This window comes from Anolis carolinensis, chromosome 2 (genome assembly GCF_035594765.1).
Source record: "Anolis carolinensis isolate JA03-04 chromosome 2, rAnoCar3.1.pri, whole genome shotgun sequence".
Taxonomy (NCBI): domain Eukaryota; kingdom Metazoa; phylum Chordata; class Lepidosauria; order Squamata; family Dactyloidae; genus Anolis; species Anolis carolinensis.
The window spans coordinates 243784718-243810964 of record NC_085842.1 but is presented as its reverse complement, the minus strand read 5'-3'; the positions used below and the strand labels follow the sequence as shown (position 1 = coordinate 243810964).

At 39.7% G+C, this 26247-nt stretch overlaps 1 protein-coding gene across 1 annotated transcript in view; it reads right to left on the bottom strand.

The window, feature by feature from the left end:
* The window catches only part of entrep1 (endosomal transmembrane epsin interactor 1), a 48936-nt gene extending 31528 nt beyond the window's left edge, over nucleotides 1-17408 (bottom strand). Inside the window, exons 1-4 of the mRNA XM_016991024.2 lie at nucleotides 16746-17408; nucleotides 10116-10172; nucleotides 6593-6703; nucleotides 2204-2332 (exon numbers count right to left, since the gene is read on the bottom strand). Of these exons, the coding sequence (XP_016846513.2) occupies nucleotides 2204-2332; nucleotides 6593-6703; nucleotides 10116-10172; nucleotides 16746-17090 (642 nt within the window). The 5' untranslated portion in view covers nucleotides 17091-17408. The remainder of the gene's footprint in view (nucleotides 1-2203; nucleotides 2333-6592; nucleotides 6704-10115; nucleotides 10173-16745) is intronic.
* Between the last annotated feature and the right edge of the window lie 8839 nt (nucleotides 17409-26247).

The window sequence follows — 26247 nt, the reverse complement described above, 5'->3', positions numbered from 1 at the left end:
GAAGTGTGAGAACCAGTATTTAATCACCTTTCCATCTGGCGCTGCTTTCCAATAGTGCATTCTAAATGCCCGTTGCACGGTAATTAGACTTCATGCTTCAAAACTGTAGGATACAGAACGCCTTCTCATGCTGAGTTGCAGCTATTTTGCACTGCCGGATGCACAAATACTGCTTGGTAGCCACTCATGCAATTACCCCATCAGGGCAGCACATATAAGTGTGGAAAAAATCTTGAAGACTTCCGCTTCACATTAATGTAGGTTTTATACATGGACATTCACTAAAATGTTTACCATGAATTTTTGAAACCGGGGCATTTTTTTGTAATGACCCTGTACAATATAATGTTAAAACAAGGCCAATACATATACATATGAAAATAAAAATTTAAAAAATATAATTTTTGTGTCATGAGTCTGAAAGTTAAAATACAATAAAATAACATATAAAAATTAAACACCGCCCCACCAAATCCCATTCATAGCATCCCCAACAGCCTGCCCCTCATCACTCACTGAACACCTGATGGCAGAGGTATGTTTCTACCTACTGCGAAGGACTTAGTGTTCTAACATATCCTCCAAATAACCTGGACCCAAGCTGTATAATTGTGAAATACCAGAAGAAGAATGTGGGGAAACATGCTAAATCCCCCCCTCCCCCGGGTCTCTTAGCGCTACACTGGTACGTTCCAAAAAGCACAACGAAAGGCATAATGGCAGCCTGGTAAGTGCTTATGTTATTTTTAAGGTTTTAAGGAGGGGGTGGGTTTCCTCTTCACTTCCCCAGTCCAACAGAGCACAAAGAAGCAAATTGGGCTGTGTGGATGGATCCCGCGGTAGTTCCAGGGCTATTGTGGCTTTCACATTACATTCTCATACTGGAATACATGGGTGTGAAGCCTTCAATTGTTTTCCAACTTACAGCAACCCTAAAGCAAACCTATCAAAAGGGTTTCTTGCAAGATTTGTTTGGGGGGCGGGGGGGGGGGAGCTTCCTCTGAAGCTAAGGAAATATGATTTGTCAAAGATCACCCAGTGAATTTCCATAGCTATATTGCATGTGAACCCTGTGTCCACAATCACAGTCTAACAAACACTCAAACTATTACATCATATTTGTTTTCTTCTTATTTTATAAACTGAGCATTTGTTCTACAGATTTGAGCAAAGTGCCACAACAATGTTTGCCCTGTGCACCCCTGACAGCCTGCATTGCTGAATCCGCCACTGAAAATCATCCAAATTTGCAACCTGGAGGTCACTTTTAGATTTTCTTTGATGTATTTCAAGGTAATTTTTGAGCTGTTCTTATTGTTGGGAAAGGACATCAGGAGACTGCGAGGCTCAATAAGAGTCAACTAATTTATTTTAGGACTTGTTATGTTGATCTGAGCAATTTATTGCCCAAAATTATATATTACATATTGATGAGCGCAGAGGCTATCTTCTAAGCTTTGCCCACTATACATTTTATATGTTGCCCTTCGCTTCATTTTCTCCCCCTAAGCCACACATGTCAAACTCAGGACTTGTGAGCCAAATCTGAAACGCCATGTCATTTTGTGTGCCCCTGCAGATTCTGGACTACAACTCCTACATTTCTCATCATTTACCCATCATGGTGGAATTCGTGATACAATAACATCTGGAAGACTCCCATTTGTTCCATTTAGTCATAATTGTGGGGTGTGAATTTAGATACATGGTTTGTGGATATGATGTCTGACACTAAAATGTCCTTTAACTTTTCCCCAACCTCAGAACCAAAAGGACTATTGGACTGCATTTCCCATTATTCTCAGTCCGCATAATGGGTAATAAAAAGTGACAGCAGTTGTCGTTAAATAACACGTGGGGACCTAAACTGGGTAAAAAGTAACGAGCACTGAACACTATGTGAAAAAAATAATAGGTGATGCTCTGTATCCACTGACTCTCTGTCCATGGATTCAACAGCCCTTTGAAGGCAACCACAAGGCTGATGTGGCCCTCGATTAAAATGATGTCATCCCTGCCCTAAGCCATTCAGGCTCTGAATTAAAAATAATAATGAAATGCTAAAAGTGGGAGAGGGTAGCAGGGGGAAGAACGTCTGAAAGAAATCAGTATAACTTTGTATAAAGAAATATACAATACCAGGATAAATATTCATTGCAGATTATTCATTGTCTATGCAGTCAATATTAGATGATGACCTCACCTTGAGGAGAAGATGAACTGCACTGCATGACTGCACTGGATACAACCTCAGTGCATTTTCTTTCTCAGTGCATCTGGCTGGTAGAAATTCTTCACAACAGAAACAAAACTTATTTTCACCCACATCTACCTTTAATATTAAGGAAGGTAAAGAGAATTATGAATTAGTCATTTGAAAGTAAATTTTACAACATACAATAAAAGATATCATGGTGCATTCTTAGAAAGAATCCAAGAATTAAAATCAATAAAACAATTTACTAAGGACACTTAATGAATTACATGAGCAACTAGTATGCTGAACAAGTATCATCTATTTTACATGCCACATTTTACTTATTTTGTTCATAACTGAGATTTTTTTTAATCTGTCATATTAAAAAGCTATCCCTGATCAGATGGATGCTCCTGAAGACATATCTGTTGTTCAGAGTTTTGATTACGTGATTTTAAAAACTCTTTCAAGCCTTTAAACTCTTCTTCCTTTAAACCTTCTTATTTAATGCCTAACATTGAGTACTTTACTCAATGGAGATGCCTAAGTAGTGTGATTAGAAATTAAAATTTTTAAACTTTGTTCTTCAGGGGTCGCTTCCAGACAGTATTTTAATCCGTGCAAAAGAGGGTTTAAAAAACCTGCTTCGTCGCAGGTTAAAGTCCACATACTCCTTAAAAAAACCATGCTTTCCCAGTGAGGCAGCCTCATCCTGGTAACTACTGGGATGGCATCCAGTCACCCCTAAAAACCCTTTAAAATGTTTTGGGGGTCCAAAACCCTTTATGTTATGTCTTTCGGCATGTTTTTTGGAATATACCACTGTAGTACTAAGAAACGGGGATAGGAGTGATCCTCCCTGTCTTCTTGCACATCATTGGTATGTTCCATCAGGCTTGAACAGAGGCCTAATGGTTCCCGGTAAGATTTGTTTTTATTTTTACGGGTTTGTGGGGGGTTTTGGGAAAGGGGTGGGTGCTATCTCACATCTCTGAGCTCCAGGAACCCAAAAGGTGCAAGATGGGTATATGGACAGGTTCCCAGATAGTCCTTGGACTATGAGGGGGCCTATACCCACAGGGCCCATAGCTCATTAGACCCACGCCTTTCACAAAGGCGCAGGTCTAATGGGTTATCAAATTAATTCGGAATAAAGCAGGGTTTTCCTGCTTTGTCTCAAATTAATCCTCTTTTACTAGAGGCATTGTTTGGTTTCTTAATTAACCCAAGGAACATTTCATGTTACAGCTCCATAGTCAATGTATTTTGAAGTAAATCTGCATATATTTGAGCCTTTTGTCTCACACACATACAGTCCCATCAATATATAGGACAACTAGCTGTGCCCGGCCACGCGTTGCTGTGGCGAAGTCTGGTGGTATGGGAAATAAAGTATTGAGGAATTGGTGGTAGTTAAGGTCAAGGGTAAAGGTTTTCCCCTGACATTAAGTCCAGTCGTGTCTGACTCTGGAGGTTGGTGCTCATCTCCATTTCTAAGCCGAAGAGCCGGCGTTGTCCGTAGACTCCTCCAAGGTCATGTGGGATGACTACATGGAGCGGCGTTACCTTCCCGCCGGAGCAGTACCTATTGATGCACTCACATTTGCATGTTTTCGAACTTCTGGGTTGGCAGAAGCTGGGGCTAACAGTGGGGGCTCTCTCCGCTCCCCCAATTCAAATCTATGGCCTTTCGGTCCAGAAGTTCAGCAGCTCAGCGCTTTAACACACTGCGCCATCAGGGGATATTATTTCCTAAAGGTTGTGAATATACAATATTTCTGACTGGTTTTTTTGTTTGTTGGAGGCAAGTATGAATGCTGCAATTAGGAAAAATGATTAGGATGTAATGGCCTTGCAGCTTTAAAGCCTGGCTGTTTCCTCCCTGAGTGAATTTTTTGTTGGGAGGTGTTAGCTGGCCCTCATTGTTTCCTGTCTGGAATTCCCTTGTTTTCAGAGTGGTGTTGTTTGCGATATTTTATGTGCTTCTACTGTCTGTGGCCCTGAGAAAACAGAGGATTTTCCAGACTTTGATGATGGGAATACTTTGTCAGGAGGTGTTAGCTGGCCCTGATTGTTTCCTGTCTGGAATTCCCTTGTTTTCAGAGTGGTGTTGTTTGCGATATTTTATGTGCTTCTACTGTCTGTGGCCCTGAGAAAACAGGATTTGCCAGACTTTGATGATGGGAATACTTTGTTGGGAGGTGTTAGCTGGCCCTGATTGTTTCCTGTGTGGAATTCCCCTGTTTATTTACTGTCCTGGTTTTAGAGATTATATTGTTCTGCATTATTCTATCCCAGTAATTATTTCATATTAAAGAAGAATCTCACTTATCCAACATTCGCTTATACAATGTTCTGGATTATCCAACACAGTCTGCCTTTTCATAATCAATGTTTTTGTAGTCAGTGTTTTAAATTCATTGTGATATTTTAGTGGTAAATTTGTAAATACAGTACAGTAGAGTCTCACTTATCCAACATAAATGGGCCGGCAGAACGTTGGATAAGCGAATATGTTGGATAATGAGGAATTAAGGATAACCCTATTAAACATCAAATTAAGTTATGATTTTACAAATTAAGCACCAAAACATCATGTTAGACAACAAATTTGTCAGAAAAAGTAGTTCAGTACACAGTAATGCTATATAGTAATTACTGTATTCATGAATTTAGCACCAAAATATCACAATATATTGAAAGCATTGACTACAAAAATGCGTTGGATAATCCAGAATGTTGGATAAGCGAGTGTTGGATAAGTGAGACTCTACTGTAAATGCTACATAGCATTACTGCGCATGGAACTACTTTTTCTGTCAAATTTGTTGTATAATATGATGTTTTGATGCTTAATTTGTATAACGATTACCTAATTTGATGTTTAATTGGCTTTTCCTGAATCCCTTCTTATTATCCAACATATTCACTTATCCTGCCGGCCTGTTTACGTTGGATAAGTGAGACTCTACTGTATATTGATAATCTTATATTATCTGCTCAGAACTGGATTATATGAGGCTCCTTCTTCACAGCTGTATAAAATGCACACTGAAGTGGATTATATGGTAGTGTGGAGTCAAGATAATCCAGTGCAAAGCAGATAATATAAGATTATAAATGGGTTATATAGCTGTGTTGAAGGGCCTTGAGTCTACACTGCCATATAATCCAGTGCAAATTAGATAATCTGTGGAAGAAGTCTAAGTGAGGCCTAAATCTGCCTGTCCCCTAACTGAAACCTGGCTGTCCCTTGGTTGCTAAGCAACCAAGTGGGCAGAGATTAGCCCTCTAAACTGGCAGCAATTGGATAAAAAAAATTATTGCTCTCCCTCTAATTAGGACTTTATTTTTCTTTTCTTTTTGTTGTATCAACCTTGAGGCGTGGATGATGGGTTGTGTTGTCAAATTTTGAGGTTGGGGGGCCTGTACTTTTGTTGTTTTGTGAATTGCCGTGATGCCATCACTCTTTTATATATATAGATTGACAAAGTTTCATGAACAAAAGCAGGGAGGATATATCCTTGCCTCAAGAAACATTAATGGCTGAAACCAGCTGCTCTTCAAATCTGTAGCATTTAGGACAATTAATGCACACTCTGTTCAGGTGCACCTTGCTTTCCTTTCAATCAGAACTTCACAAAGTACTTCCTAGGTTGTAATAGTTTAGAGTGGCAAACATTTGACTTGACCTACTATGATTTGTAAGAACCCTCCAAGCCAGGACTGTGAATCTTTACTTATCTTTTTTTGAGGAAACTGCTCAAATTCTTAACTGACCAATGTATCTTTCCAGCTTTAGCAAGGAATATAAAATTCAAGGTAAAATATGAGGATCTGTTCCATTAGCCAAATCAGAAAATTTGATTATTAGGCCCAGTGGCTCTCTTCATGCCACTTTATAACACCCCCTCACTTTTATGAAGGCTAATTTCTAGGCCTTTGTTACTTGTTACTAAAACATCCACTGTGGTCAAAGTAACAGAAGGGAAAAATACATCCTGTGTGTGCCATTTTCAGTGGAACTAAATGTTTTATCCAATGTGCATTTCCACTCCAAGATTTAATTTGGGGATCATTTGGAGATAAAAACTAATCAGGTAAGCCAGGGGCTGATGGAAATGTGAGATCAGACACAGGATTTAATAGAGAGAGACAAGGCCAACAGATGAATCTGTTTATCATCTGATATAGTTACCACTTTTCTGAGACCCCAAATAAGCCAAAAAAAGGGAAAACAAAAACATATTAAGATATAAGACAAAGTTATGTTTCTCATTCTAGTTTTGATATACTGTGTTTTGTATTATAAGAATTTTAACACAATAAAACTTTGTATTAGAAATGGTACTATCTAATATATTTCAGACATAATCAGGTAAAATGTCTCCTCACCAGATCACATCGAGGTACACTGGACACAAATTGAGCACCTTGGCATCCGAGAATAAACCCTGCCAGGTTCAAGAGAACACAGATAACAGAAAGCAGAACAAACAAGTTAACCTAGAGGAAGAAAAGAGACAGAGACAGCAAAACAAACATTACAGAGGTGTTACACTTTTCCTACACAATCGAAAACTAAAACAAACATTTTTTGGCTGGAGTTACACTTAAAAAATGGACCTGTCTTTAGTTAGATACGAATTCAACTTAAGAAGAAACCTACAGAACCTATCTTGTTCGTAACCTGGGACTACCTAAAGTGTCTGTGCAGAACACTCCACAGTGATGTTTGAATAAAGAGATGTATTGTGGTTGAAGATATTCTTGGCTTTAAGTATTTAAGAGATATTTGAAATCTGGGGCAAATCTGGCAATGCTTAGTCAATTAACTTTTTATTCATAGTTGTTCCTTGTTATTTGTTATCCATGTACAGCGTAACCTCCAAAGCTTCTGAAAATAAATGCAAATGTTTGATTTGAATGGCTAACATGTGTTATTATCTTTCAATAATAAAAAACAGGTTTAGAGGGCAGTTTGTGGGCTGCATGAGACTCCAGGAGATCCTTCAGAGTCCACAGGTATTTCCAAATGCCTCCAAAAAGACCTCAAAATGTTGAGGTTTGCTGAATTTAACTCCTTACCTGTACCCAAACCTCCCAACCTATACAGTGAACCAGTCTTCACTTTTCTGCATTTCTCTGTTATGTTTCTCAAGCTCCAAATGGTGGAGGCCAACCCTGGTAGGCTACTTGATCTTCCTGGATAAGAACTAAAATGAGATAGTTTCCTGCTCTAATCAAGCCTTATTTGAATAACAAAGTTTTTCTGAGCATGGATGTGTTCCTATCCCTTTCTATGTATTTTGGTTCTAACTTCTGGTCCTTTGGTTCAGCTTTAAGTTTGGATTTCACTCTTTGTTCCTCACCACTCGTTCTGACAAATGGCTTCTGGCTCCCTGATGTTTCCCCATCCCAAACAATGAGGGGGATTAGGCCAACCTCCAAGCAAGTGAGTACTTGCCATCTAACTGGCAGTAAGGTCTTCCTTTTATACATACATTTCTTTGAGAACTTTCTTGAGGCAGCTACAGAATTCTGAGTAGCAAACAAAAGTTCCAAGCAAAGTGTTGTTCATGTTGTTTAGTGTAGCTACAAATGTGTCATCTGGCTGCATGACCAGTAGCTAATAATATGCTTTCTCTCAATTACCCAACATCATTCACTTATGTGTTCTCACACAGTGCAGAAGTAGCAAGCACTGAATATGTTTTTTTCCTATCAAACAGTTATTTTCTTAACTTTTGAACAGTTTAAGATATTATGATGAAACTTACACAGATGTTATCTATCACTGGCAAACATCTCCTGCTCTTAGAGACCAATATATGACTGTTCATCTTCATTCTTTCCTCTTTTAACCATAAAAACTATTAACATTTAAGCCTTTGTGAATGCTCTGTGAGGACACTGTCACCCTCACCAGCTAAGAACCACAGGTCTAGGGAATTCCAGTTAAACCTCATACAAATATTAGTTGAACCATGAAAATCAAGCAGATTGAAGATTTAAACAAATGGTATGGTAAGGTACATCAAAAAGGAGACAAGCATACAGCTTAGATTTAGAAAATGGTGGGCAAAGGTATAAAACAATGCTTTCCTGCCTTAGTTTTCAGTGAATCCCTTTTCGTTCCTTCAAAAATCACTCATTTTAAGAGCCTGCTGAGCAAGGTGTTCCACTTAAACTTTTCCACTCATAACCCCTTTCGGACCAAGAAAAGTTAATGTGATCCCAGATATATAGGTATATAAAATAGTTATTTAAAAAATCAAACATTTTCTGCTAAATAGGCTGATTTTCCTTTTTATGAAGTACAGCTGAAGCATCTTCTCCAGAGAGCACTGTAACCCTGCTCAACAGATTCCTCTAAATGTCTAAAACTGCCACTAGGTGATGTTCAGAAACCTCTCATGTCCTGTTGCAATTTTGGGACCCCACGATTGAGCTAATGGGAACCCATTTGAGACCCACAGTTTAAAAAATAGTATGCTATACAACAGGACATGAGAGACTACAAGGCGTGAAGAGCAATTGTGGAAACACAAACTGAAGGAAGCTGAAAGAAGCACGTTCCACTTATATCTGTATCCAAACCCATGTTCTGAAAATTTTAAATTTCTAGCCACTAACATCCTAAAAGAATATGAAAATGTTTTGGAAGTGGGAAAGAAGACACTTCCATCCATAAATCATAACTTTTACAATTTTTAAAAAAACATGTCATCAAGTACTAGTTTTTATTCTCCAGTTATTGTTGTTTCAGCAACAGCCACTACATTTTCCACCTACACAAGTATGCACAGACCATGTTTGTTCCAGCAGAAATCAGGTACTATACATAAATACATAAGTTTGCACAGTATTTTCTCACTACTTTCACATTTGTAAATTTTAGTTAATTAGTTTTAGCTTCAATGTGATAAAGTTTCTCTAGGAGTTGTGAGATAAAAAATTGGATTAAATCAAAGCAGAGAATGAACTGTACATTAAGTTTACTCTTGGCATACATTATTATTTATTCATTACTGTAAGTGTGAATTTTCTGTCTTTTATTAATATCCGGTTGCTGTTGCTGCTGCAGCAGCTCATTTTTGCCCTACATCAGTGATTCCCAGCCTTTTTTTGACCAGGGACCACTTGACAAGGGACCATTTTGACCAGGGAGCACTCTCCAACATTAGTACCAAAAGGGTTATGAATGGTATGATTTAGAAAAATAAAATGAACAGGAGTTACAGACGCACAAGAAAGTATTATGAGAAGCAATAATAAGGAAACATATAAGATGATATGAAGCAAAACACAAAACTTATTACAGGACTAAAACACTGAGGCCACATCTACACATTGGTGTAGATCACAATCAGTCCCATGGCAGCCCAATACCACCTTCCCGATATCTACCCCCTCCTTTCCCTTTAAGGCAAACCCAGCAACATTAGGGAGACAGCAGCAACTAGGCCAGCAGCAGCCTGGAGAGCAGGAGGGAGGGAGAGAGGGAAGAAACCCCAAACATAGGAGTGGAGAGGTGGCGGCAGCAGTAGGCGCAGGGGCAGGGAGACTTGCCAGGAGCTGCCCAGGACAGCTGGGCAGGGAGGCAAACAAAAAGGGATAAGGATTAATAAAAAAAACAAGGCTCAAATAAAAAGAATGCATCCTGCATTTGAAGATAACGTTTTCCTCAAAATTGAATGGCAAAATAGGGTTGCATCTTACAATCAATGAAATATGGTGGTCTCATTACTATCATCAGTAATATGACTTTACGCCTTCAAAATTTAGACTACTTGTCCTCAGAAATTATAACCTTGCTTCTCTTTCAACCATTTTGCTATGAAATCAATAAAAATCATACAATTTGTTGCAATGTTACATTTTAATGAAAACTCTTACCATATTAACTGACACTTACCAAAAGAATCATTGGTCTCTTCCATGTTGTTAATCCTATAATTCCTGATAAAATGACCTGCAAAAATAAAAATAAAATAAAGTGCCATCAAAGCATATATAAAAGTTTACATCCTTTTCAGATTTTTTTTGCTTCTTGTTGATGTTATTAGATTTACTGGGTTTTAAAAATCTTATCAATGTTTATATATCCTTATCTCACCTTAGAACTCTAAAAAGACATGTTCAAATACCATTGAAATCATTTTTTGAATTCCACTGAAGTCAATGAGACAACTATTCATTAATATCAAAGGGATTTAAGCACAGTTCTGATCTCATTTTTATAATATAATTTGAATATGCAACAACTTTGTGAATTTGTTATTGAAACATTTCCAGAATTGGAAAAAAACAATGGAAAACAACCACATTTCTGAAACAAAATGTGAGGATTCAGATTGCAACTGTGGTTAACGCTCGTATGATCCATCTGTACAAACCTATCACAGGGTTTTCTTGGCAAGATTTGTTCAGAAGAAGTTTGTTACCTTTCTCTGAGTTGGCGGGCCCATCTACACAGCACCTAAAACACTGGATTTCCTGAATTAAAAGGAGGGGTGTCTACATGATGCTAGCAGTAAATACATGCTGATGCATTGCAACGGACAAAAAATACAGGGTAAAAAGGGTCCCCTTTTATCCCAATTCTGGCCAGAAAATGCGCATACTCGCTTCACTGTATATCCCTATACTTGCAAAAAACACACTATTTCCTTCCCTCCCCCCATGGAGACTGCTCCTGCATATGTCCACTTTTTAAAAGCCCAAAACAGCTGTTCAACTGAGTGGGCTGTGAAACAGATAAAACAGCTGATTTAAAGGAAGCACAAATGGAGAGCAATTAGAAATCTCTGAAATTCATTAAAAAAAACTTTATAGTATTCATCAGAGCTTGAATAAATAATTGGGGGAAGAAAGAAATCTGGCAGAAGTTTTTTTTCCTTTTAAATTCCTTTTGTTATGTGCTGAACCTCATATGCGCTCATGCGAATCTGCTTATATTTATATTAAGATATTTGCATGTGTGCATATACAGTTCAGTGCATAAAGGAGTGATTATTATTTTAAAAAACCTTCTGCCTGATGTCTCACGTCCACCCTCCATCTTGGTTCGATACAGAGGAAGTCTGTGGGGATGGTGAGGGAAGAAATCCTGGGACTGTCACCAATTTTATTTAACTATCTTGTCCATCTAAAAGTTATGTGCATAAGAAGGAAACAGTCACACTTCAGTTTCAGAGCAAAGATCAACTATCCTAAATTTAATACTGAGAAGCTTTGGAACCTCTAAAACAGGGTACATCTGCCTTTCCTAGCATGGCACCCTCCAAACATACTTGGGTACAAGCTGTTATGTTGCTCATTCAGCATAACTGCTTAGAAGATTGGAAATTATGGGAATTGTGATCCAATAATCTACAGATCACAAGGCGGGGCAAAGGGGTAGGCTGGTATTTACGACACTGAGCTAGACTTTCTTTGTATAATATAACTTAAGTTCCCAAAATCCTTCCTAAACATGCACAAGCTTCTATGTTGTTCAGCACAAGGTTCCTTAAAATGGACAGTGTTAGAAATAAGGGGTTTTCTGTTATCACTTAACAGTTTCTATTTGAACTCTGAATGATTTTGGCGGGCAAAAGTCCTTCACATTTGGTGTCACTATTCCTATTAATATAGTTTAAATTAAATTGATAATAATCTTAATATTAATGTATAATAGGATATTTTTCAGAAAATTGATACATGTCTAGAGGAACCAAAATTTGTCACAGTCTTAGCAATGGTAATATCACAAATGATAGAAAATTGAATTGTTTCTAATCTCTGAGCTCCTCTCAAATGTCTAACTTAAAATTCAAAATGTGTAGGTGATTGTATGAAAAAGATCTGTATAATTATATTCTTTAGAGAGGTCAAATATACCATAATTTTTATCAAAAAAGGAACCATTTCCTTCTCTGAACAGAACATCAAAAGGCAGGAGCTTTATGGTGTTTTTGAATGCCAGGGTGGGAAAATGGCAGTGATAGTCAGGGACAACACTGGCTTCCTGATGTGCAACTGGTCCTTTCCCTTCTCTATGGAATGACCTTTGACTTATTCATGCGTCATATCAAAATCCATAATTTCACCCCAAAAACCTTCCCCCAACTAATACATGACGTGAACTTACACACAGGTACCGCTTATACAGTGAGTAGTTTATCTCAGTCCTGCCTTAGTAAGCATGGCCTTACTAAGCAGCAGCCATTGTGAGAGGTTTTCCTGTCAACTGGGACACAGCTGTCTCACTTTTCCATCCTCTCACTGACCAGTAATCTCTGGTACAAGAAGAAATTGTGTTAAGTGATCCTGCTTTTGATTGCCACACCAATGATCACTAGCAGGAGGTAAGTGGAAACATCAATCTGCTGCATCCCCATCTACAAAACAGATATCCATCACACGCAGCAACTGCTGTTTAGTGAATCGGGATTGGACTACTTTTACAATCCCTACATATTCCTTACACAATTACCACAATCATGAATATATGGAGATAGTGAATACAAATCAGTTATGGATGCACAACTCTGGATTACACATTCACAACTGCAATCATGTATTCCCACAATATACAGCATTGTGATAATTCATAATCGCAATAATTTTAGCTGAGGCTGGATCTACACTGCCATATAATACAGATTATCTGCTTTGAACTGGATTATATGAAGCTACACTGCCATATAATCCAGCTCAAAGCAGATAATCTGGATTTCATAGAGCAGTGTAGATGGAGCCTACTTTACTTCTTTTTAAAAAACTAAACTTTAATTTACAGAAGATGACATAGATTGTTGAATCTATTAAAGATGGCAGACTCTGTTAGTAGCTAATATTAATTAGAAGAAACTGTGTCCTCGTGGGCCCCGACTTGTTCATACAAGAGCAGAACCTGTCAGATGATTGACAGTGTCAGTCATCTGTTTGAAAGATCACAAGACTTCAGAAAGCAATACTATTCCTTGCCATCTCTATTATTTCTACAGAACAGATGCTTATAGTTAACTAGAGTTTCGCAAAAGCAAACATATCTAAATTTGTTGGCCTATGTTAATTCCCCCAAATAGCATGGCCATAAAATGTTTGGCAAGGTTGTTAAAAATATTACCTCCTTATAAAAAGAAATAGGAGCTGCAGCTAAAACTCTGCCACCAGCATATCAATCAATATTATTTTCATGTAGTTCCAATGGTATGGAATCACTTACTCTTAGTTTTCTGTATATCACACACACACACACACACACACACACACACACAGATTATATGAAGAAAGAGAATGAGCAGCTCTCTAGAGGTTGTTGGGGGGCAATTTCCCTTAACCCAATCAGCAGTCAGGAATGAGGGACGATGGGAACTATGGTTCAATAAGTTATGGAAAACAGCATATTATGTACCGATGGTGGGTATTTAGATCTCTATGTTTTCACTATATTCCCTTGAAGCAGGAATCTGTCTTTTCTGAAAGTTCAGTAAGATTTGCTCCCTTCGATGCATTCCTGCTATATATAGTCTCTTCAATAGAAAGCCTCATAGTTAGGAAAGAAAATTTAGTACCCTAATAACTCTCTCAAGAGAAAATCACATTTTATCCCATTACCATGCATTTCATTATAGGCATCAAACTCTGTGTGGGTGCACCTTCAAGTTGACTGTCAACTTATGCCAACCCCATGAATTTCCTAGGGCTTTCTGTACATACAATATATGTTTAAAATATTAAATTAAAATTTCATGATAATTGATCATTACTTCTAGAAAGTACTGGAAAGTAAATTATACAATAGTTGGTAACATGTAATTTTCCTGATTTTTTTTTTTTTTTGTCAGGAGCGACCCGAGAAACTGCATGTCACTTCTGGTGTGAGAGAATTGGCCATCTGCAAGGACATTGCCCAGGGGACACCCTGATGTTTTTACCATCCTATGAGGAGCTTCTCTCATGTCCTGCGTGGGAAGCTGGGCCCTGGATTCGAACCGCCAACCTTTCGGTCAGCAGTCCTGCTGGCACAAGGGTTTAACCTATTGCGCCACTGTAGGCTCCTTTCCTGAAATAATAACTATTGTATTGGTTAGAGATGTAAGGGCGTATCAATTACTCTGACAATTAACATGTTTTTAAACCCACATGACCACAAAGAGAGAGAAAGAACACACAGAAGAGCTGATCCTCAATGAGAAGAAAATTCCATGGAAATAAATATTTTCTTGTTTGTGTCGAGGATAAGAAGTACTTAACAAAGACAATACACAAAACAATACTTCTTGCTGTTGTTATAGAAGTCCATGAAATGAAAGTAGCTACCAAATCTGATAAATTAATCTGGTGTGGGAAAGGGTCTATATTAAACCAAGCTGGTGTAATATGGAAAATCAACAGAAATCAGCATTTATCAAAAGCAGAATTATATTCTATCAACACCTCACAGAAAGTGGCAGGAGATCACACGGTTAGATGGTTCCATGAATTGGAGTAACAATATAAAACTCTGAAGCTCATCACTCTCAGACTGTGTTTCCTCAATGCTATATTTTCTAAAATTGATTTAAACAAACATTTCCTGTAAAACTTCAGCTGAAGAACAAACCTGCAGAACCTATCTTGTCCATAACTTGGGAGCTGCCTGTATTATTACGTATTGAAGCCCTTTGTGACTTCTTTGGCCCACCTTGTGTATGTGTGTGTGTATATAAACATGTGTGTATAAGCTATACGCATACACTGTATATAAAGTTATAATAAATGAAAAAAACAAATAAAAGTGTTATTAATTATTGAAACCTCTTTGTGACTCCTTTAGTCCAGCTTGTGTGTGTATGTGTCTATGCATGGGTCCCATATATACATATATACACTCTATATGAAGTTATAGTAAATGAAAAACAATAAATAATGGAGTTATGAAGTACTGAAGCCCCTTTGTGATTTCTATGGCCCACTTTGTATATATGTGTGTGGGGGTGTATGCATGAGTCCTATATATAAACTGTATATTAAGTTATGGTAAATGAAAAACATCAAATAAAGGCGTTATTAAACATTGAAACACCTTTGTGACTTCTTTGGCCCACCTTGTGTATGTGTGTATATACCTGTGTGTGTGTGCATGGCTCCTATATATGCACTGTATATGAAATTATAGTAAATGAAAAACAACAAATAAAGTAGTTATGAAGTATTGAAATCCATTTGTAATTTCTTTGGCCCACCTTGTGTATATGTGTGTGTGCATGGTTTCTATATATACAGTAGAGTCTCACTTATCCAACACTCGCTTATCCAACGTTCTGGATTATCCAACGCATTTCTGTAGTCAGTGTTTTCAATGCATGTGATATTTTGGTGCTAAATTAGTAAATACAGTAATTACTACATAGCATTAATGTGTAATGAACTACTTTTTCTGTCAAATTTGTTGTTAAACATGATGTATTAGGGCTTAATTTGTAAAATCATAACCTATTTTGATGTTTAATAGGCTTCTCCTTAATCTCTCCTTGTTATCCAACATATTCGCTTATCCAACGTTCTGCTGGCCCGTTTATGTTGGATAAGTGAGACTCTACTGGATACACTATATATGAAGTTGTAGCAAATTAAAAACAACAAATAATGGAGTTATTAAGTATTGGAACCCCTTTGTGATTTCTTTGACACATTATGTGTGTATGTGTATGTGTACGCATGGGTCCTATATATACACTATATATGAATTTGTAGTAAATTATAAAGAACAAATAATAGAGTTATTAAGTATTGAAACTCCTTTGTGACTTCTTTGGCCCACCTTGTGTATGTGTTTGTGTTATAGATCGTATGCATACACTGTATATAAAACTATATTAAACAAAAAAAAACCAAATAAAGGAGTTATTAAATACTGAAACCCCTTTGTGACTTCTTTCGCCCACCTTGTGTGTGTGTGTTTGTATAAATATGTGTGTGCGTAGGTCCTATGCATACACGGTACATAAAGTTATAGTAAACAAAAAAATGAGTTACTGAATATTGAAACCCTTTTGTGGCTTCTGTGGCCCACCTTGTGTGTGTGTATAAATTGCATATACAGTACATAAAGTTATAGTAAACAGAAAAAATGAGTTATTGAATATTGAAACGCTTTTGTGACTTCTTTGGCCCACCTTGTGTGTGCGTGTGTAAATATGCGTGTATATAGGCTGTACGCATACATTGTATATAGTTATAATAAATGAAAAAACAAGTAAATAAGTTATTAAATACTGTGACTTTTTGGCCCACCCTGTATACATGTTAGTATATATCAGGCATGGGCAAACTTGGGCCCTCCAGGTGTTTTGGACTTCAACTCCCACCATTCCCAACAGCCTACCGGCTGTTGGGAATGGTGGGAGTTGAAGTCCAAAACACCTGGAGGGCCCAAGTTTGCCCATGCCTGATATATACTGTATATTGTTTACACACACTCAGATATTTTGCATGATGCTATGGTGGTGTAAATTAAAAACATGACAGGCCAGATGAAGGCGGGATCCCGGCCTGCCCGTGCTGACTGACTCACCGAGGCGCCGGCCCAGAAGGGGCAGGAGTTCTTGACTTGCGGGGAGCTGCTGAGCGAGAGCGCCCCGAAGCTGAGCGCCACCATGCAGCCGCCCAGCATGAGCTGCAGGAGCCCCAGGGAGAGCAGGGGCCTGGCGGGAAGGAGCAGCAGAGGCGCAGCCGGCGGCCCCGAGGAAATGGGCCCGGGGGCGCGGCGGGGAGGCCTCAGCCGGGCGGAGCGGGACCCGCGGTGGTGGTGGCGGGGCGGAGGAGGAGGGTCCGAGCAGGAGGAGGAGGAGGAAGGCGCCAGCGCCGGCAGGCGGGACACAGGGCAGCAGGAGCCCGGCAGCACCACCGGCAGAGACATGAGGCAGGCAGAGCGCGGAGGCAAACTCAGCTCCACAGGCGGCGGCTTCTGCTTCACTGCTGAAGGACTGCGAGGGAGGCTAGAGGGGGAGCTCCAGCAACAGCAGCGCCGCCTCCTCTTCTCTCTCCTCCTCTTACTTGTATTTCTGCCTGCCAGGCCCCTCGCTGCGCCTCCTGCCCGGTAAACACAACACACACACACACATCTCAAACTCGGCACTCAACAACCCGCTTGGCCTCCCCGTAGTTGTTTTGTTTCCCGTGAGGCTTTTGTCTCCAAAGGAGGGGCGCTGCCAACTCCTCCTCCTCCTCCTCCCTCCAAAGGCTAAACTCTCCAACTTTGAAAACTCCTCCAAACTCAGGGTTGTTGTATGTCTTTCGGGCTGTGTGGCCATGTTCCAGAAGTATTCTCTCCTGACGTTTCGCCCACATCTATGGCAGGCATCCTCAGAGGTTGTGAGGTATGGATATAAACCAGGGGTCCTCAAACTTTTTAAGCCGAGGGCCGGTCCACAATCCTTCAGACTGTTGAGGGGCCGGATTATCATTTGAAAAAAAAATACAAACAAATTCTGATTCACACTGCACATGTCTTATTTGTAGTGCAAAACAACAACAACAAGAACAATGAAAGAACAATACAATATTTAAAAATAAAAATAATTTTAACCAACATACATTTATCAGGATTTCAATGGGAAGTGTGCTTCTGCTTCTGGCCAATGAGATAGTCAAGTTAATTAGGTTTGTTGTTGTTTGTTGTTGTTGTTGTTGTTGTGTGCCTTCAAGTCATTTCAGACTTTGGGCGAGCCTAAGTCTAAAATGTATTTATTTATTATTTATTTATTTACTGCATTTATTTACTACATTTGTATCACACCCTTCTCACCCCAAAGGGGACTCAGAGTGACTTACAAATTATATGTACATACAATATATTATATTATTAGCATAGCACAATATTAGCATTATATATTACTTTATTGAACTATACTATAATATTATTAGTAATATTATATGTAATAAAGAATATATAATTAATATTATTATATGGTATTATTATTAGTGTTACATTGTATTACATTATAATATTATTATCAATATATTATATTATAAAACTGAGGGCGGGGGCCAGGTAAATGACCTCGGAGGGCCGCATCTGGCCCCCGGGCCTTAGTTTGGGGACCCCTGATATAAACTCTCCTGCCAAATGTACAACCTACCAGAGTGGTTGAAATGGTTCAGTGATTCATAGAAAGGACAATACAGGGAACTGAAGGGCACAGGAAATTGTTTTTGCCATAAAGAACTTCCTCCAGTAGGAATGTCTTATGAGCAGAGTTTCACTCACATGAACTTAACTCAGACATTAGGGAGGATTTTCTACAAAAGTGTCGTAAGGATGTATCAGCTGACATTAATATTTTCACATCTCTGCAAAGACTGTCACATTCACTAGGACTGAACTTGGGAGTTTAACCAAGTTGTTAACAGATGTTAACAGGGTTGTTGTATGTCTTTCGGGCTGTGTGGCCATGTTCCAGAAGTACTCTCTCCTGACGTTTCGCCCACATCTATGGCAGGCATCCTCAGAGGTTGTGAGGTATGGATAAACTAAGTAAGGAAAGGAAAGAATATATATCTGTGTAGAGTCCAGGGTGTGGCAAGAGTCTTTTGTCACTGGGAAGCCAGCATTAATGTTTCAGTTAATCACCCTAATTAATCCTCCAAACTCCTTCTCCTTGTGAGAACCCGCTTCTCCTCCTATCACAAAACAGTGGTTCTTAACCTTCCTAATGCCAAGACCCCTTAATCCAGTTCCTCATGTTGTGGTGAGTAACCCCCAACCATAAAATTATTTTCAATTCTACTTCATAACTGCCATTTTGCTCCTGTTATGAAATGTAATATCAATATCTGATGTGCAGGATGTATTTTCATTCACTGGACCCAATTTGGCACAAATACCAGATAGGTACGTCCCAATTTGAATACTGGTTCATCTATATATATAAAAGGGTAATGAAATTTCGGCCTAGGACAAAACAACAAAACTACACATCCCAGAAACACTAAACTTGCCAACACAACCCCTCATCCATGCCTCTACGTTCATACAACAAAAAGCTCCAGCTACTCCAGAAAACAGCCAGGCTTTGAGACTGCAAGGCTATTCACAAAGGATTCCCATAAGCCACAGCAATGTGTGGCCGGGCAAAGCTAGTAGAATCATAGAATAGTAGAGTAGGAAGAGACCTCATGGGCCATCTAGTCCAACCCTCTGCCAAGAAGCAGGAAATCGCATTCAAAGCACCCCTGACAGATGGCCATCCAGCCTCTGCTTAAAAGCCTCCAAGGAAGGAGCTTCCACCACAGTCCGGGGGAGAGAGTTCCACTGCCAAACAGCCCTCACAGTGAGGAAGTTCTTCCTAATGTTCAGGTGGAATCTCCTTTCCTGTAGTTTGAAGCCATTGTTCCGTGTCCTATTCTGCAGGGCAGCAGAAAACAAGCTTGCTCCCTCCTCCCTATGACTTCCCCTCACATATTTGTACATGGCTATCATGTCTCCTCTTAGCCTTCTCTTCTGCAGGCTAAACATGCCCAGCTCTTTAAGCCTCTCCTTATAGGGCTTGTTCTCCAAACCCTTAATCATTTTAGTTGCCCTCCTCTGGACGCTTTCCAGCTTGTCAACATCTCCCTTCAACTGTGGTGCCCAGAATTGGACACAGTATTCCAGGTGTGGTCTGACCAAGGCAGAATAGAGGGGGAGCAGGACTTCCCTGGATCTAGATGCTATACCCCTATTGATGCAGGCCAGAATCCCATTGGCTTTTTTAGCAGCCGCATCACATTGTTGGCTCATGTTTAACTTGTTATCCACAAGGACTCCAAGACTTCTCCCGTTCTCCAAAAACTCTCAAATATGATTGCCAGTGGTTCTGAAATAACTTCAGCTAGTTCCTTCAGTACTCTTGGATGTAGTTGATCTGGCCCTGGTGACTTGAATTCGTTTAGAGCGGCCAGGTGTTCCTGGACAACTTGTTTCCCTATTTGGGGTTAGATTTCCCCAAATCCTTCATCCATTTTATGTTGCTGAGGTTGAAGATGGCTTTCTTTTCATTTCATAGAACAGTGGTTCTTAACCTTCCTAATGCCAAGACCCCTTAATCCAGTTCCTCATGTTGTGGTGAGTGACCCCCAACCATAAAATTATTTTCCTTGCTACAGTAGAGTCTCACTTATCCAAGATAAACGGGCCAGCAGAACATTGGATAAGCAAAAATCTTAGATAATAAGGAGGGATTAAGAAAAAAAAACCTATTAAACATAAAATTACATTATGATTTTACAAATTAAGCACCAAAACATCATGTTATACTGAAAACAAGCCTGCTCCCTCCTCCCTATGACTTACCCTCACGTATTTATACATGGCCATCATCATGTCTCCTCTCAGCCTTTTCTTCTGTAGGCAAACATGCCCAGCTCTTTAAGCTACTCCTCATAGGGCTTGTTCCCCAGACCCTTGATCATTTTAGTCGCTCTCCTCTGGACACATTCCAGCTTGTCAACATCTCCCATCAATTACAGCGCCCAGAATTGGACACCGTATTCCAGGTACTCGAGTACTCTGTAGGCCCCATCTAAGGTAAAGGTAAAGGCTTTTCCCTAGCATTAATTCCAGTCGTGACCGACTCTGGGGGTCAGTTCTCATCTCCATTTCTAAGCCGAAGAGCCGGTATTGTCAGTAGATACCTCCAAGGTCATGTGGCTGGCATGAATGCATGGAGCGCTGATACCTTCCTGCCAAGCGGTACCTATTGATCTCACATTTTGCATGTTTTCAAACTGCTAGGTTGGTGGAAGCTGGGGCTAACAGCAGGCGCTCACCCCGCTCCCCGGATTCAAACCGCTGACCTTTTAATCAGCAGGTGCAGCAGCTCAGCGGTTTAACCCACTGTGCCACCGGAGGACATTTAATGCAGTTCACTTTTACAAAGTTCTTTTGGGAAATTGTCCTCACTCTGCCCTGTTTGCTAAGGCCCCAAGCCATCCCATGGACACCAAAACTGCATCAATTCTCCAGTGTAGATTAAGGGATTTTGTGCATAGACTTGGTCTGGATCGACATTGCCAAATAAGGTATTATATCAAGCATGGGCAAGCTAAGGCCGGGGGGCCGGATTCAGCCCCCTGGGCACTTACCTCAGGCCCTCCTAATTTTCCCTGTCATCTTGGCGTAAGGACACAGTGGCCTGCCATGGGAGGAAGGCATGCAGCAACTGAGAGCTCTTAGAGCATTCTCAGCCACTGTGTCTCTCGCCCTCATAGCAAAAAGTTTACCCATGCCTGGTCAGCGTAGAGCCATATAATGCAGTTCAAGCTGCATTATACAAGTCTGCACTGGTCATATAATGCAGAGATTCCCAAACTAAGGCCCGCAGGCCAGATACGGCCCTCCAAGGTCCTTTACCTGCCCACTCCCTAAACTTTCGACTTAGGGTTGCCCTAAGTCTGAAAGGCCTTGTGGGCACACAGCAGCAACAATCCTAATTAGCTTGACACTCTCATAAGCCAAAAGAAAGCCTGCTCTTCCCACTGAAATACAGGTAAGTTTATAGCTTCCTAAGATCTACAGAGATACTCGCAGGAACACCTCAGCAAGCAAGAGTCCAAAAGTGGCAGGTTAAAACCTGGAACCTTAATCTGGTTGATACCAGATGAGAACCTCCTTCCTGGACAGCTTGGAAGGTGTTGAACAGACTGCGCTCTGGCACCACGAGATGCAGAACAAGCCTTAAGAAATGGGGCTACAAAGTGGTGTCTACAACATCTGAATGTGAAGAGTAAACCACAGACCACTTACTACAATGCAGTCTGAGTCCTGCCACATGCACAATGGAGGACCCCCTTTCACCAATATCAGAGGCACTTCAAGTGGCCAGCATCTGGTCAAAGGACATTTAGCATAATGCCAAGTTTTTAAACTTTGTTTGTAGTTTCACTATACATTATAACTGTATTCCCAATTTGCTTCTGTCATGATAGATAAATAAATAAATAAAATGTTGGTTAAAATTATTCATTTTAAATATTGTATAGTTCTTTTATGGTTCTTTTGCACTACAAATAAGATGTGTGCAGTATGCATATGAATTTGTTCTTTTTTTTCTTTTTTCTTTTTGCAAACTGACACCCCAATAGTCTTTGAGATCATGAACCAGCCCTCTGCTTAAAAAGTGTGTAGACCCCTGATCTACATTGCCAAATAAGGCATTATATGGTCAGTGGAGACCTGTATTATGCCTTGTTTGCTAGTGTAAATCCAACTTTGGTCCCATTTCAAGGTTTTGTGTATACGCAAATACTTTCAAATCCAAATCACATCTGGTCCCAAGCATTTTGGATAACGGAAATCCAAACTGTGCCAACCAAATCTTCTCCATGGTTTCACTCCCAGCCAGCCGTTGGGAAAACCCTTCAGCATTTTTCAAGGGCTGCCAAGTCGCCTCTATTTAGGGGCAAAACATTTATTGGGAGCCAACGGTCCTCTCTCCCAAAATGTAAACCAAAATCTTCTCCAACTGCCAACCCTTTCCCAACTAGGGAAGAGCAGGGGTGAGGGGCTTGCCTTTAAAGCAATATCAGCTGAAATGTTTGTGTTCCCTGACACTTCCCCCCTCTTTCCCCTGTTGTTGTTATCCTGGTGTGAGGCTAAAAGTTTTAAAATAACTGCTCCCGAGAGACAGAGCAAGGGATGCAGCTGCCACCAGGATATATATCTTCTTTCTAAGGCCTCAAGAAAGAGGAAATTGGGAACTTGTTACGAGTTACCGAACTGGCACCAGTTAACCACCATTCTCTAACTGGGGGCTGAAAGTTTAGGCTTTCCCATCTTGCAATCCTCACTTGTTTGGTCACTTTTGAACTTGAGCATTAAGAGACAAGAGGAGCACCTATACACTGCCTTAAAGAGAGATTATTTTAACATCCTTTTTGTATTTTAAGTTATTTTAATTGACTTGCGTTAACTGTATTTTCATATGTACATGTGGATTTTAATTTTCATACATAACACTGGCCAACACACATTTTGATATCGCCAATGTTAGACCTGCTTCTGTGTATATGTTTTTATTACATTTCTGCAAAAAAACATACGCCATCAAAAAGGACAAAGAAAAAGGATACATCTAAACTGGACAGACATAATATAATCCAATTAAATAATAATAATAATGATAATAAAGATACTATTTCAGTGTCTTGCCTAGACATCCTTCCCTTTGAGATAGAGGTTTATGTATATATTTGACCTGCTGGTTCCAAAAGTGACACCAGTTTGCCCCTATCAGCTCTTGTTTTTGAGATACAGAACATATACCAAATACCAGTCTTCATCTGCTCAACCACCATAAGAAATCAGGATAACTATATCAAACGGTATCCTTGAAGTGACTGGGTTGACCTTGAAGGAACTGGGGGCGGTGATGGCTGACAGGGAACTCTGGCGTGGCTTGGTCCATGACTACAAACAGAGGCACAACTATGTGGCCCAAATGATTAATTGGAACTTATGTCTCAAGTACCACCTCCCAGCAGCAAAGAACTGGTGGGATCACAAACCTGCAAAAGTATTGGAAAATGAAAATGCAAAGATACTGTGGGACTTGCGAATCCAGACTGACAAAGTTCTGGAACACAACACACCAGACATCACAGTTGTGGAAAAGAAAAAGGTTTGGATCATTGATGTTGCCATCCTAGGTGACAGTCGCATTGACGAAAAACAACAGGAAAAACTCAGCCACTATCAGGACCTCAAGATTGAACTTCAAAGACTCTGGCAGAAACCAGTGCAGGTGGTCCCAGTGGTGATCGGCACATTGGGTGCCGTGCCAAAAGATCTCAGCCGGCATTGACAAAATCACGATCTGCCAACTGCAAAAGGCCACCCTACTGGGATCTGCAGGCATCATCCGAAAATACATCACACAGTCCTAGACACTTGGGAAGTGTTCGACTTGTGATTTTGTGATACGAAATCCAGCATATCTATCTTGTTTGCTGTGTCATAATAAAATAATGGCACTGATGATGCAGTTTGACAACACTTTAGCTGCCATGGCTCTACACTACACAATCCCGGGAGTTGTAGTTTTCAAGGCCTTTAGCCTTTGTGCCAAAGGGTGCTGTTGCCTCAATAAACTACAATTCTCAACATTGCATAGTATTGAGCCAGGGTAGTTAAAGTGCTATCAAACTGCATTAATTCTACAGTATAGAAGTCCCCAAAGAGAGTACATAATTGTGATGGGTAGACTTATTCTTAATTTATGCACATAGATATCATTTTTCCAGAATGGCATGCTCAGAGAAAGCAAGATTTCTCAGCTATGTTACTGAGAATTTTTTTTGCATCCCTTTTATAGTGGAATAAAGGCATCTGCATTTTGTCTCTGATCTCAAACCTGAAATAGAGCCTTCATATTATTCTCTACACAAGGGAAATGGCATATGGAACAATATCTCATCTGTGTGCAAATGCTGTACCAATGCCTTCAGGAAAAAATCTTTTATTGCTACAGAGCAGTTCTTGCAGAACTTAATGTGCATGAAAATACAAACCAGAAATTTAAGACAGATGAAGGTTTCTACTTTCAGTATGGATGTAATGTTTTCTCACTTGCATCAGCACTTGTGCTGCTGAGCCATCTTCCCTTTGCCTGGATTTAGTTGCAAATGATACCTTTGAAAAATGAGTTCCCTGTAGTAAGCAAATCTATTTGCTTTTAAAAGTGTTATCCCAGGATGAATTAAGACAGGTGGCCAGAGTTTGAATCCATAACCAAAAGATACAAAACAGAGGCAACTTCTATGATCTTTATATGTTGTAGGTTTTAAATTTACCTGTATATACTCGAGTATAAGCTGACTCGAATATAAGCCAAGGCACCTAATTTTACCACAAAAACTGGGAAAACTTATTGACTCGAGTATAAGACGAGGGTGGGAAATGCAGCAGCTACGGGTCAAATTCAAAAATAAAAATAGATATTAATAAAATTACATTATTTGAGGCATCAGTAGGTTAAATGTTTTTCAATATTTATATAAAACTGTAATTTAAGATAATAATAAGACTTTAATAAGATAAGACTGTCCAACTCTGAATACCTATATACTCAAGTATAAGCCGACCTGAATAGAAGCTGGCCAGGACCCTCACTCGAGTATAAGCCGAGGAGAGCTTTTTCAGCCCTAAAAAGGGCTGAAAAACTAGGCTTATACTCGAGTATATACAGTAATTGTTTTTACTGTGTGCCGCTTTGGGTCTTGCTTAAAAGGCAAAGGTGGGATATAAATAAATATCACCATCCTCTGCTTAAGTATACTTTTCAGATCAGTGGGATAAGCAAATCAGGTCCACCATTACTTTTCCATGTCAATATTTGCATTTTCATATATTGTTATTGTCTGCATCTTGCAACAGATATAAAGTTTATGTGAATGTGGCCACCTCAAAGATACCAAAAGTGAAATATCTCACCCCAATAGCATAACAGAGGAGAGTTTCAGAAGCTTTTGGATATTATCCAATGTATCCATGGTACATGGCTTAAACTGTGAACATTACTGAAATAATAAACGCCATAATGATAATAGAATCATAGAGTTGAAAGAGACCACAAGGGCCATCCACTCCGCCCCCCTGCCATGCAGGAAAAGCACAATCAAAGCACCCCGCCAAGTGGACATCCAGCCTCTGCTTAGAAGCCTCCAGAGAAGGCGATTCCATTACACTCCAAGGCAGCCTACTCCACTGCCAAACAGCTCTTACGGTTAGGAAGTTGTTCCTAATGTTTAGGTGGAATCCTATGTCCTGTAATTTGAACCCATTGCTCTGTATCCTAGTCCCCAGAGCAACAGAAAACAAGCATTCCCCATCACTGGTGTTGCTGATCAGTGGACGCTTGGCACATTTAATCTGGCTTCTCAGCAAAGGCCTGTCTGGCATGGGAGACCCTACCAGCAGCATTGCTACTTTCAGGATAGCCTTCTGCCTCATAGGAGCACATACGGTAACCCCACTATAAAAGTATAAGATTTTTAAAAGCAGTTGGAGAATGTATAAAGCTAAAACATCAGGTATTAAA